A 13,908-nucleotide genomic window follows, 5' to 3' on the forward strand; every position below is an offset into this window, starting at 1 on the left:
CTGCCATATTGCACTACACCGTAAAGCCTTGTGTCCACGATGCTAAAAATCGATCCTAGATTTCGGATAAAGAAAGCATTGACCAATCGCAATGGTCATGTGATCAAATTGTTCAAATGCGATTTGTTAATTTTTTCTCTCTCCGAGATCTCGGACCGATTTCTAGCATCGTGGACATCTGGCTTAACACAAACGCACACAGGAATGCACAAAGTGTAAGGCGTCGTCTACAATACACGGAATAAGAAGTAAGAGTAAGAAATTGACCAATCACAGTCGATTATTCTTCTCAAATTCGACTGTGATTATACACTTGCTTAAGTACAAGCAGTACAGTGAACTCTTGTACTGAGTATTGCTACACCTCAAAAAAGAACAGAGTACATGACGTCATTTCGTTGAAGTGTACACAAAAAGAACGATGTAGTGTACACTTCTTGAACTAGTGCAAGCAGTGCAAAGAAAAAAAACAAACCTATTTACGCAGTGCAAGTGCAACGTAGTGCGCGGCAAATATGTTAGAAATAATGGAAAATAAAACGGCGAGGGAGAAAGAGCTAAGAGAGATAGAGAGGTATATTGTGCCGATATGTATGGATGTTATCAGACGCGATAGCACTGACGCACCTGTATTATTAATGTTGTTATTGTCCATTTTGCCCATTATCACTAGCGCCCCAAGTGCCCCAATGGACTCAAGGAAGATGTAGATGTAGGCGGCTAGCGGACGCGGCCAGATGCGTTGCAACGCGTTGTTACGACGTATGGTGGAGCGCGAATTTGCTTTGCTTTACGGTCAATAAGCGTGATATTTCTCTGTTGTTAGAAGGTGCACGAAATCGTGAAAACCGATACAATTGAAGCTCAATTATTAGCAAGAGAGCGATGTGATGCAGAATCAACGTCGGCTGTGGCCGAGGCCGCAACCAGCCGGTTAGGTTAGGTGTCTTGTCAGTGTGACGTTGAGAAAAAAATTGTAAGTCTCGCTTATCGCTGATTTGACACCTGCTTACGTGAGTTTGGCCTCGCGCTCGTGCATTCTTGCTGCCTGAATTCTTATACTAAAACGAGCTTGTGGACGTATAACGCATGAAAGATCAGTTTTTCTTTTCCACCTGGTAATTACAAGGCTTTCCAACTATCAGGAGAAAAAGAGAGATAAATGTACCACTAGTTGTTATACCTTCCTCTAAACTAAGGTTTCTATTCTATTGATACCAGTTTTATCCATCTCGTGACATTGCAATATTGCATTGTTTTACAGGGACAAACGTATAAATGCAATGTGGTAAAGAAAAGAAGCCAAGATGAGCTGTTCTGTGGAATTACGCCAGCGTAGGCAACAGGGGATGGCGGAGGATCCTCATAAACTTGCGGCGATGATGAATAAATCTCAAAGACTTGTACTAGGACTTTTAGTTCTATTGCTGGTCGATATAATTTGGGTTTCCAGTTCTGAGCTTACCAAAGTAAGATTAAACTTTTCGTATCTTTTACCTTCTCCACAAATATTATAACTAGCTTAATATTATAACTAGCTTATTTACCAACATTTGTCACTTGCAATTGTCGGTGTGATCGATAATTAGATATATTTGAAAATTTTTCTTGTATATACAATTATAATAGAAATTACAGTGACATAATATATATCATTTCAGTACATCTACAGGGATGAAACATTTGAAAGGCCATTTTTTAGTACATATGTAAGAACATCTATGTTTACATTTTATTTGCTTGGCCTGTGCTTTTGGCCACCCTGGCGAGAACAATGTAATAAGCCTGCAACATATATGGTATTTATTGAAATTGCATAAAACACATTATTCTTTTTTTTCTTCACTTGTACATCTCACGAATTCTGATATATTTTACTTTCTTTTAGTTTATAGATCCTAATGTTGAAGATGATAACTTTTATTCGGAGGCTAATACAAGTCTAGTAAGTATGTGTGTGTGTATGTATGCGTGAGAGAAATTATTAGAATTGAGAGATCTGTGCGTCGTAATATTTTTATCATACGTTAATGATAATGCAAAATAAAATATCATGCATTGGATCTAATCCAGATACTTTTTAAGTAAATTGCTTTAGAAAAATGTTAAAAAATATTCTATTGATATAAGGAAAATTGATCCACATCGAAAAAAAATCTGGTAGTAGCTACCAAATGTCGAGTAATATAATTCCAATTAAATATTTAATCAACTAAAAATATTTTACTTTTTTAAATATTTAGTATTACTGCAAATATGGTAATATAATTCGTTTGTTAATACTTGCTAAATATGTAGAAAAGTAAAAATATTTTATTAGTTATATTGACCGAAGACTTGGTTGTAAATTATTTCACTTAAGATTTGGTAATTATTACTAGACCTTTTTTGTGTATGCACGTCATATGCGAAATAAAAGATTTTCCTGTTTCGCTGTTAATCTACTAACAAAATTAATCATTTTATCATAGAGTGATCCAACGTTTGTTCCAATAAAAACACCGGATCATTGTGATCGTTCGTCAGGAACGGAAAGTGACGATTCGTCCATTCGCTCTGTACGATTCAGCAAACTGGCGGAAGTGCGCCATATGTCTGAAAGTGATGCCACCGAGGCTTTATTGGCACGACTTAGTTATCAAGCCAGTGTCAGAGCTGGAGAACAAGCGAGGCGACAAGCTAACAAATTCTCTGTACAAAAAGTGGCTAAGATAGCTCTTATGTTTTGCTTATTTGTAAGTAACGATGTGAAATTCAATTAAACACATTATTCTCTCGGCATTACGTGTTATCGGTACTGTCTTCCAGTGGTTCATGGCAAATTATACATACCAGATGTCGTTGGAGCAGACCCCAGCTAGAATTGTTACTGTATTGTCTTCGACGTCTAGTTTATTCACTTTATTTCTCGCTGCTTCTTTTCCCAGTAATGGAGGAGACAAATTTACCCTGTCCAAATTAGCTGCTGTGATAGTTAGTATCTTCGGACTGGTAAGTTGCAAGTTTACTCACGCAAATTATAATTAAACTCGCAAATACAATTAAATAAAATAATTCTTAAGCAGAACGTCTAACGTAAACGTTTCACATTTCCTTTTGAATACAGAGAATAGAAGATATGCATGTGTTAGATATCATCATGCGATATATGTTGAAAAACATTTTCTTTACTTGCAGGTACTGGTCGGTATTTCGGATTTAACTATAGAAAGTAATAATATGTCAACGGGCATAATATTAGCTCTAGTCAGTGCTTTTTTTTATGCTGCATACATTGTATTTTTAAAAAGAAAAGTAGATCACGAAGACAAGATGGATATACCAATGTTTTTTGGCTTTGTGGGAATATTCAATTTAACACTTCTGTGGCCTTTATTCTTCATTCTTCATTATGGTCATTGGGAAGAGTTTGAATGGCCCAACAGCCATCAGTGGACATTCCTAATTATCAACGGTCTAATTGGTACTGTTCTGAGCCAAGTTCTTTGGCTATGGTAATTTCAATACAATTCAACGTGTTGTCATACATACGGTAATAATAATAACAACTTTTATATTTTTATGTAACGTGATTGCATTCTATTGTATCTACAGGGGTTGCTTTTTAACATCATCTCTCGTAGCAACAATGGCTGTAAGCTTAACAATGCCCATGTCAATGGTAGCCGATGTCCTCTTGAAAAAAGTTGAGTACCCTTGTATTTTCTATTTGGGAAGTATTCCAATGCTTTTAGCATTCCTGACAGTATCTCTTTTATCTTATTACGACAATTGGGATCCTGTTATGGATTTAATTAAAAGGTTTTTCATCTGGATATGCAGGAAAAACAACAGATCTACAAGGTAAAGCATGCATTAACATGTATGATATAAATATTATATAAATCAGAATAACAATATAAATTGACTAGAGTTATAATATCGTAACACACACGTACTAACTGTACTACACATACATACAAATTATGAAATGAGAAATCAATATTTTCAGGATCCCAGATCTTGAAGCAGAGCAAACAGAATCTTTAATAGGAATAGACAGTGGTGATCATGAAGCTTAACAAGACAATAATGAGAGAATTGAAAATAAAACACCTTGTGTGTTACATACATCATTGTAATAACATCTTAATTAATAAGCACACATTTCTCGGTAAGTACGTGCCTCCATCGGCCGTAAATACCCACTTTCATTTAAATCATTTTAAGTTTTATATCTTACTGTGTGCAGTAATGATTATCACAGAGTCTCTTACTTTTTCTACGCGAATGTATCGCTTTATTTCATACTAACATCACAAAATGATATTACTGCCGGACAATAACGATTGCAAGTCAATTTACGACGCAATTAACATGCTTTATTTGTTCGAGCTCATTATGCATTTCCGAAGCTACCTCTTTTTACATTTCTTACCAATTTATTCTGCAAATGAATGTGGCTTTCATAAACTGTGCCACTAAGATCTGGTAATAACATAATAATTGTTATTTCGAGACTATGCGTCTTTTGGGTCTTGCGCTATACCCTATCCTATAACTGGATTCGCAAAGAACCAGAAATTCAGTGTCTTTACCAAAATCTGTATATATACTATATAATAGAAAGTTAATGAAAATCAAAGAAATATTCCTTCATAAGACTATACTTTTCACTAAACAGTAATATTTTTTATGCTATTAAAGCTTTATAACACGATTAATGAATGAATAACTTATTAACAAAAGCAAATGGCACTCTGCTACGTGCTAAAAGTAACGTTTTCATAACGGAGCACTAGTGCATTCTGTACTTATTATTTTTAGTATTTGGCTGATTTTAGACGAAGTATTATAAATGAGATAGTTTTACTAAGAGTTACATAGTGAGGAAAGAGAGTGCTATAAAGCTTTGGACCAATAAAAATTTGTTGATAGTAAAATGAAGAGTAAGTACTCATTCATAGAGAGTAGAAACTCAATAACATGAGATCAAAGTTTTATATATTCGGCGAGAACAATGATTCATTTATATTTCAAATGTCTAGTCTAGTCATGACACACCTTCATTCGGCTCACATCCCGCTATATACTAAACATGATTTAATTTCGTGATTTAATTCAGTTGTTACAACTGAAATAATTTATGTTTAAAATTTTTCTTCCGCTTCGATACGCACAAGTTTTATCACTATGTGTTCAAATATTAACAAGCTGTAGATAAGATACACGAGTAAAATGAGTATCGTAAACTGCAATGTAAAATGTTTACTGATTTCAAAATTCTGTAACAGATTTGTTAATTATTCGAAAAAATGGACACATAAAATTTGTTTAAGATGGAATATGGTACACTTATGTGCTGTCCCACGTAGTCGTAAAACTTAAACTTTATATCTCTTATCCGCGGTACACAATTGGAAATCGAAACGTTCATATCTGGCTTTTGAAGAATTGATATACATCTCGACTGATCTCATTCAATTAAGCGGCGCATTACGCTACGTCGTATTTTTATTAAAAATGTTACAATTTCCGACTTTGTGTAAAATGTCTTTAAAAATTGTATGCATATGTATCTACGCTAGAGTACAGCATTGAGACAATTTAAGCAGCGGGGTAATTTGTATAGAAGGACGAACACACACACACACACACATATTTCAAAGAGAAAACAAGTTTGTAAGAAAGCAACATCTTTGACGAAAAAAAATAAATAAAAAGATCAAAGGGCAGTTGCAATGTTAAATTAATGATGTGATGTGATATAACAATAAATAATAATGTTGCGTAAATATATCTTAGAATATAGTATAATGCGATTTATTAAGAGAATTTCGAGTAAATAGTAATTGATCGTTCCTGTAATGTTATAACCAGACTTGAAATTGAATTTGTGCGTTGAGATCGCACATCAATCGAAAGGTATTTTTCGCTTTCGGTCATATCCATTATAGAGAAGTGGAATCTGATTCCACCATAAAAGACATTTGCTAATGTTCGGATGGTGTAAATTGTTCGCGTGATCTTGTATTCAAAATTAAAAAAAGAAAACGTTTCAACATTTTCTCTCTCTATCGAAACCCAAGACTGGCTATAACTATGTCTATTGTATATTCAGTGTAAATATTATGTTCTAAAGTTAAATTTAAAGTTGTATACATATTATATAAAAATTATGTGATAATAAAGTATAATCCTTAACAATTTCATTTATACATCCACATTTACGCGGTAATAAGAAAAAATAATTCCAAGACAAGTGAATCTCGATAAACAAAATTTAGAATTCGGTTGTATAAAAAACGGCATTCGAATGATGAGAAGAAACATGTAATTGACACAATCGTGCCTCGTACAACTTTTTAGGCTAATGTATCAAGTTCTGATTTTCTGAAATAGCGCAATATAGGACTTGAAATATTCACAATTATACAAACTTTTGCGACATGGCACACGATAACCAAACACTCGAATTGCACATAAAAGGTAAGAACAAAAAATATTACAGAAAATCGTACAGAAACAATAGTACATATGATTTTAATATTTGTTACGTTTTTAGTAAATGGACAAAATTTATCAGCAATTTCAGAAAAGTGTAATATCGGCACGTTACGGTATATATAATTATGCATACTATTATATTATTGAGTAAGAGCAACCGACGAGATACCATTAAAGACCGACATCCTTATGGAAGTTTGCGTCCTTGTGAATACTGAAGTGATTAAACGTTAAAAACGGATAATATTGCATTAATTTTATGATTTATTAGTTTAGTAGACGTATTTATGCATTTAGAACTCAATAATACCTGATTTTTCTTTAAAATTGTGATTTCAATGTTCTCGTCAAAGTTTGATCAACAGAGATGATAACTGCAAAAAAAAATTATAATTTTTTGGCAATATATAGGATATTACAGCTTTACAAGTATGCATATTTATTTATGGAGCATTTATGTAGTAAAAAATCATGAATTTAATAATATATTAGCCAAATATTTATGTTAATAATAGCAAATTTATATCAATTATCAATAATGTCAGCGTTCTTCAATTACCTCCGTGTCCTTGGGATCCTTTTTATACCGCTGAAAGTTTGCCCAGAGTTGACGGTCTTTAATAGTATCTCGTCGGTGGTAAGAGTAAATAAAATCTTGTTCAATTTTTTTTACCATCATATCTTTGATATTAGAATTCCTTCCGATCCATCTTGGCCCAAAATACCTCTACGTTATTCAAGCAACATTACCGATGACATTATTGAACCTCCATGTGTGATCACTTTGACAGGGACTCCCAGAAAAGGTCGTAGTGTAATGCAAACTGTTGCAAGCCAGTAAGTTTCAAGCATTTCAGATACTGCTTGTTATAATTGTATGTACATAACTTTGTGTTGCGATGAGATAAGAGTATTGCTGCATTTCCTATTTTTTTCTCTTGTTTTATTTTAGACATCTCAAATCAAGATTAAACCAAGAATGCAAAGCAATCACGCAAATACCGAAAAGAATACCTGGCTGTTTTGATCCACGTTTTAAAAGGCATTAATTTCTCCAAGATAATATATTTCATATTAAATTTACGCTTTGTAATAACTCGTGACTTTATGGCAAGTCAGTTCTCTACAGGAAATATAATAAGTGGCACACAGTAACCTGCCCCCCCTCCCACACACACACAAACACATATATAATATACATATATATTATAGTCTGCTCAAATTTATTTTTTTAAATATATTTTTTATTATATTTATTATATTTTTTTAACATTATTTAATATATTTTTATCTACGTTTCGTTTCGTTAACATGCCATATCAATACAGTTTGTAATGAAATGCAGACAGATATCACGGCAAAAGGCTGAGAAACCAAATGAATTTTATTTCACAAAAAATGATGAACAAACACCAGAGTTAGACACACGTATCACGCAAAGAACTGAAAAGCTTGAAAATAAATTGCGGGAAACGAGCGAAAGCGTAAACAATTATATACCAACGTGTCACGATGTAGATCATTTATTAAATGTAACAAAATCGGCGAACCAGATGACTGATTATCCTATTGATGAACAATCCATTTTAGAAGCGAAATACTGTCCAAGTAATTGTATAAAATTGTCATATCGTGTGAAACGATTGATTCAATTAACCTTTAAAATCGATTTTAATTGTAAATTGATTGCAGCCTTGCAGTATGCGACTAACGAGCAATACGACGTTGAAAATAGATTTCCTCAAGAACAAAAACAAGTATGCAAGGTTTCAATTTGCGATCGCGCGTTATGATTAGCATTGCATATTAAAAGGAGGCTTTTATCGTGTATTTATGTGTCTTAGGAGACTAATAGGCCACTGTTTTTAATGGTTAATGAGAAAAGGATACACACGCTACCTATCAATCCTGTTAACATAGAAACTGCATCCTCGGCCACGCAGTCACTACAGTGTTGCAGCGTTCAAATTCCTGTAGTCGCATATCGCGATACACCTTTACAAATATCAAGTATGCTTATGCAAATGGAAAAGGATGTTAACATGCCATCCGTGTGTCAAAGTGACAGTGTGAAAGGTCGAGAAATCGTCGGGAATGTCTGTACAGAATCGATGAAGAGTATCAGTTCGATGCATAGCTTCAGGGAATCTAAGAATGAAAAATATCCACTTGATAGTAATACATCATTATCTCAATAAAATATAAGTAAAATTCCAATATGAGTCTTCACGATTGATATATAAATAATATATTTACAAGGCGACAAGATCGCAAACGATTGGAACGTACTTAGCAACAAAGTTACGTTTTGCAAACGTTTCGAATCTGAATTCTAAAATCTTTGAGTCCTTAGTGTGGATTATAGAATATACTATTGTGTTTACGTATCAACAATCGCGGGAGCTCATATAGGCATTTTACTTGTATTTGATTTATTTTTAGAGCCACAAAATTATTTTTAATTTAATATTATCGATAATTTGGCAAGATAAGAACGATTGAAATTTTGCTGTTTTTAGATATTGAGTGTTATAACGCAAAGAGTAACGATGATATTTCGAAGAATAAGAGTATTTCCAAAAATTGTGAAGGACACCACACTTCCGAGCGCGAAATAAGCGCGAAAGAAAACGTCGCATCGTTGAATCAAAATATTATAAAGAATATCACGCTCGATAATGATCGTTGTGGAAACTTTGATGAGTTAGAATTAAATAATGCAATTGACATCAACAATGATAAAAGTTTAAGTTACTCAAATTTAAATATCGCTGCAAGATTAAAAAATTTCATCGATCAAAGCTACGTGATAGATTCTTGTATCGCAAATGGAGAAAAAAACGAGAGAGAAATGTCGAAATCGAGCGAAAGAAAGATGGCGAAAGCACAGATATATTCATGTGTCGACACTGGGATACAAAAGCTGGCGTATCACGTAAAAGATGATCGAGACAATGCAGTTAAATCTTGGACAAATGTAATAAATGACAGAGTACTGGGTAAAAGTTTAGCCTTTAGTCAAGTTGACGATAAGGAGGAATATAACAAAAGTAACAAGAAAAAAGAAAATAAGAAGGAAAAACATGGAGGAGAACTGCGCATTAATGTGAAACGTAAAACGGCACCGATGAATCTGTCGAAAAAGGCAAAGTCATTCTTACGGAAGAAATCCCGTTTCGCGATTACAGATTCCGACTGTACTCTGATACTGCCTAGTTATCGTGGCATTAAAGGTAAACGATATAAAAAGAGCCGCGGTCGCTCCAAAATAAGCCAATCGTTACACGGAAGAAACGGAATAAATAGTACGAATTCTATATTAGTAAAGTACAATGCGTCGAAACAAGATCGAATAAATTCTCGTTCGTTGACGAATCTACGAACGAGAAATTCATTTGAGAAGCCATCATCTATTCCCCTAGAGACTCAAGAGCTGTTGAACAAAAGTTATTGGGAGTATTACTGGAAACTCCGGTGTAAAATCAAGCCAGATAACGCAAAAGAAAAAAACGAATGTTTAAACGAGCATCTACCTGAATCTCAGACATTACGACAATGTTCTGTCCTTTCCTGCGTGATCAATACAGCGCTTCGAGATTCAACTCGGGCGACTGGTGATGAAAGAACGTCTCCAAATCCGAACATGACATCTGTTGCACGAGAAAGCGTTTCTGCATTACCCTCCTCCATGCTGGTGAAGAAGATTCAACGAAAAAGAATGAAGCGAGCGAGCAAACGATTGCTCGGACTTCGGGCCATAGGTACAATAGATATGTAATTAATAAGAAAGTAGTTTTTTAATCAAATTTAACGACAAAGGAGCATAAAACCACTGCACAAGTTGTTTTTTGTGATATTTAATATATTACAAAGATTCGAATTTAATTTAGAAGTTTCGGCCAATATTTGGCCATCTTCAGTAAAAATATAAATAATCCCGCATTAGTTACATAAATTTAAACAATAAAATTCGCAGTCATACATTTTAATTAAAAATCACGCTCTCTTTCATCTTGTTCGTGAAACCATAATACGTGGTTGATGAAGGAATGAAATCTTAATTAAAATATATGACTGCGAATTTTATTGTTTAAATGTAACTAATGCGGAATATTATTTATATTTTTACTGAAGATGGCCACATATATTGGCCGAAACGTCTAAATTAAATCTGTATCTTTGTAATATATTAAATATTACAAAAAACAACCTGTGCAGTGGTTTTATGCTCCTTTGTCGTTAAATTTTACAATAAATATGTTTCTTGCTCTCGCTCGCTCGTTCAACAAAGTTATACTTTTTTCAATTAATTTAATTCTTAACCCCATCTCTGTCAATGTGTAGATAAACATTAGTCTTTAACTTATCTTCTTCTAATTGTAAGAATTAGAAAAAGATAGAGAATACAATAAATTAAATCGAGATTAACCTGCATTGATAGAAAGGTACATTAACCCTTACCATACCATCTACAATTTGGTGCCTCATCCATACCATCAAGGATCACTTCGAATCTCTTCGTTTTTTCACCTCTTCAAAATAATAAAAAAAATAGTCTAAAAATTCACCAACATACTTTCAACTTTCTAGAATAAATATTGACTCTTTATTTTGGAAAATAATAAAATGTAGTATAATTTATAATTACCGAAAGACTCAAAGAAACTTGCATGAACAGGAATCGCTCGGTCACTAGTTACCCATATTAGTACGGTAAGGGTTAATTATAAACAATTTGATCTTTATTTTTCAATTTAACGTTTATAATTCTATTAGCACTGCTGTGTATCGCGATGTACGTCGCGGTGATATTTTTGCGTATGATGTACGACTATTTCTTCGGCGAGGAATGCGACGATGAGAACACGAATTATATCGAACTAATGTTCCAATACATCACATCATCGTTTGGAGAAGCTCTCAATGGAGTTATCGACGTCTTGACTACGATTTTTTTACGGCCAGTAAGATTTGATCGAAAGCGGTAATCTTTGCGACTCTTTCAAATTCGTAGTAGATGGTTTCGTTGCAATGGTCATATCTGTACAAATCCGTATTAAGCATTCTATAATCTATGTCATTTTCAGCATTTGTAATGTGAGAAATGTTAAGTTATTCGAATCCACGTGTCTAACGTGTTTTGTCACTCATCCTTGGCTGATCGTTTATACACATTTTATTACATAGCGTACGACATCCGACGTATGACGTCCGATATCCAATAAGAGAATTTGTTTCCTGAAGACAAAAATGTCACTAACTAGAACCGAATTCTCTTGTTGGATATCGTATCATCGGCTACCATATGCTGTGTGAATCTTAATTATTGTTTACAACGTTTTCGTGAGTTGTGTGTATCTATATCTTTATGCAGAGCGATATTTCTTACAAATATATATTGTATACATACACGAATTTATATATAATATACATATAATTGTGTATATCGCTATTGCATCTATAGGTTTGACTATATATAACATGAAATGAAAACAGAAACCCTATTGAAAAAAAATCATGTCACAACGTTATATATGATGGAATCATGTAATTAAAATATGTAAAACACGTAACGGATTGTTCCAAATCAATACGTTTTTTAAAATGATATGATTTGAAAAATCACATCTGATATTACAAATATAATTTCGTCCATCATGTGATTTTATATATATATATAGTTATCGAATTTTAAAGAATTGATTGATAGAAATAGAAGGAAAAAGAACATATCATGTGACTTTTGAAAATATGTATAATTTTAAAATCACGTACTGATTTGGAACAATCCGTTACGTGATTTAATACATGTTTCAAATACATGATTTCATGATGCAACTATGTGACATGATTTTTTTTCAGTAGAGAAGACAATTTCGACATGTTGCAATAAAAGTATTTGTATATTTATATAAAATTAATTATAATTCGAAACAACTAAGAAAAGAGATTATTGTTCCTCATCTTCATTAGTTTTCATTCCTCAACTCTTCATGATTGCTTCATGACTGAGACAAAAAGTGAGGCTATTGGCTGCGTTCAGTAAAAAAAGCAGCTTTGCAGCTGTGTAAAATTCTTGAGTACTTATGTGGCATTTTTTCGTTATGCAACCACGGTCACGGCCAGGGTTGGGCAATTTAGAGCTGCGAATAGTTTCTTATGTATAATACGTATAATATACATATAAAACGTATAAAACGTACGTGTAATACATAACATATGATATTATACAGTATAAAAACCATGTATAATATGTTATGTTTAATAAATCCTCAACCCTGGTCACGGCTAAGGCTATCTTCGTCTTTTGATTCCTGAAGACAAAGATAATCTTAGCTGCGATAGCTTCTAGTTGAATAACGAAAAAACGTCCATGATTGGTTTATACATTTAGATCCAGTGAGCAACTAAGGGCAAAACCAATCATAGTAAAGAATTTTATAACAGTTGTAAAGGGAGGGCTCCGATTGCACACATCGCATATTGCACACAGGTATCGCTGATTGGCCAATTTAAAAATAAAATAATCTCATTGGCAAAACAGTAAAAAGTTACTAGGCACCAGTTGATATGAGTGGTGTGTACAATCAGAACTGTAGGCAAATGGGATCCTTCCGTTGTAAAACTGCTGTATGGACGTCGTCATATTGAAAATTGGACACTAGCACCTCTGGATTTTATAAGAACAAAACTATATATACAGGATGTCCCGTAAGTTTTTGCCAAGTGCTTGTGTGTAGATAGAGCGGACTAAACTAAAGCGGGGAGCACAGACTCTTGCATAATGCATAACACATGAGGCATAAGAAATTGAACCAACCAGAGTTCTCTATTACATGGAAGGAAAAGAAACGAAGAACTTCGATTGGTACATATTCTTATTGCATTACGTGTTATGTGTTATGCAAGAGTCTGTGCTCCCCGCTTAAGAGCCCAGACACAAGCTTTTGCATAACGCATAACGCATAGTGCATAAGAGAATCAATCAATCGAAATTTTTCTTTTCCATGGAATGGGAGGAAAGGAAAGATTCTGATTAGTTGATTCGTTTATGCACTATGCATTATGCTTTATGCAAAAGTCTGTGCCGCGGCCTTAAGTCAAAAAGTTCTCTACCATTTTGCAATTTTCGCAATGTGGTTAAAGACTTTGACTATATACCTCTGGACTGCTAACGGTAGCCATTACTGGAATCCAAGATCTCAGAGCCATCAGGTCCGGAGGTTGGCCAAATCAAGAACTAACTAGCTGCATTTCGAATAAGAATCGGTACAATCGGGACGCGTGTTGAGGTTATATATTTTATTTAAACTATTATAAAATATTTAATATACAGGGTGGACCATCTGAAGTGATCCAGTCAAATATCTCGAAAACTAGTAGGGATAGAGAAAAATGTTTCGTATGAAAAGTTTAGGGTTA

The 13,908-nt window shown here is 33.7% G+C and overlaps 2 protein-coding genes across 2 annotated transcripts; both read left to right on the forward strand.

Moving 5' to 3' along the window:
• Positions 1–372: 372 nt before the first annotated feature.
• LOC108768262 (solute carrier family 35 member F5) lies at positions 373–6,094 on the forward strand. The gene is made up of 9 exons (XM_018518637.1): positions 373–1,118; positions 1,265–1,469; positions 1,662–1,799; positions 1,889–1,945; positions 2,472–2,735; positions 2,809–2,991; positions 3,178–3,494; positions 3,595–3,843; positions 3,992–6,094. Exons 2-9 carry the CDS (start codon positions 1,308–1,310, stop codon positions 4,059–4,061), a joined length of 1,440 nt encoding a protein of 479 aa, XP_018374139.1. The 5' UTR covers positions 373–1,118; positions 1,265–1,307; the 3' UTR covers positions 4,062–6,094.
• A 124-nt stretch (positions 6,095–6,218) lies between these two features.
• On the forward strand, positions 6,219–12,050 carry LOC108768263 (uncharacterized). The gene is made up of 9 exons (XM_018518638.1): positions 6,219–6,468; positions 6,545–6,599; positions 7,180–7,323; positions 7,439–7,528; positions 7,832–8,094; positions 8,179–8,243; positions 8,331–8,661; positions 9,006–10,247; positions 11,263–12,050. The coding sequence occupies exons 1-9, from the start codon at positions 6,429–6,431 to the stop codon at positions 11,472–11,474; spliced, it is 2,442 nt and encodes an 813-aa protein (XP_018374140.1). The 5' UTR covers positions 6,219–6,428; the 3' UTR covers positions 11,475–12,050.
• Positions 12,051–13,908: the final 1,858 nt, after the last annotated feature.

This window comes from Trachymyrmex cornetzi, unplaced genomic scaffold (assembly GCF_001594075.2).
Source record: "Trachymyrmex cornetzi isolate Tcor2-1 unplaced genomic scaffold, Tcor1.1 scaffold771, whole genome shotgun sequence".
Lineage (NCBI taxonomy): Eukaryota > Metazoa > Arthropoda > Insecta > Hymenoptera > Formicidae > Trachymyrmex > Trachymyrmex cornetzi.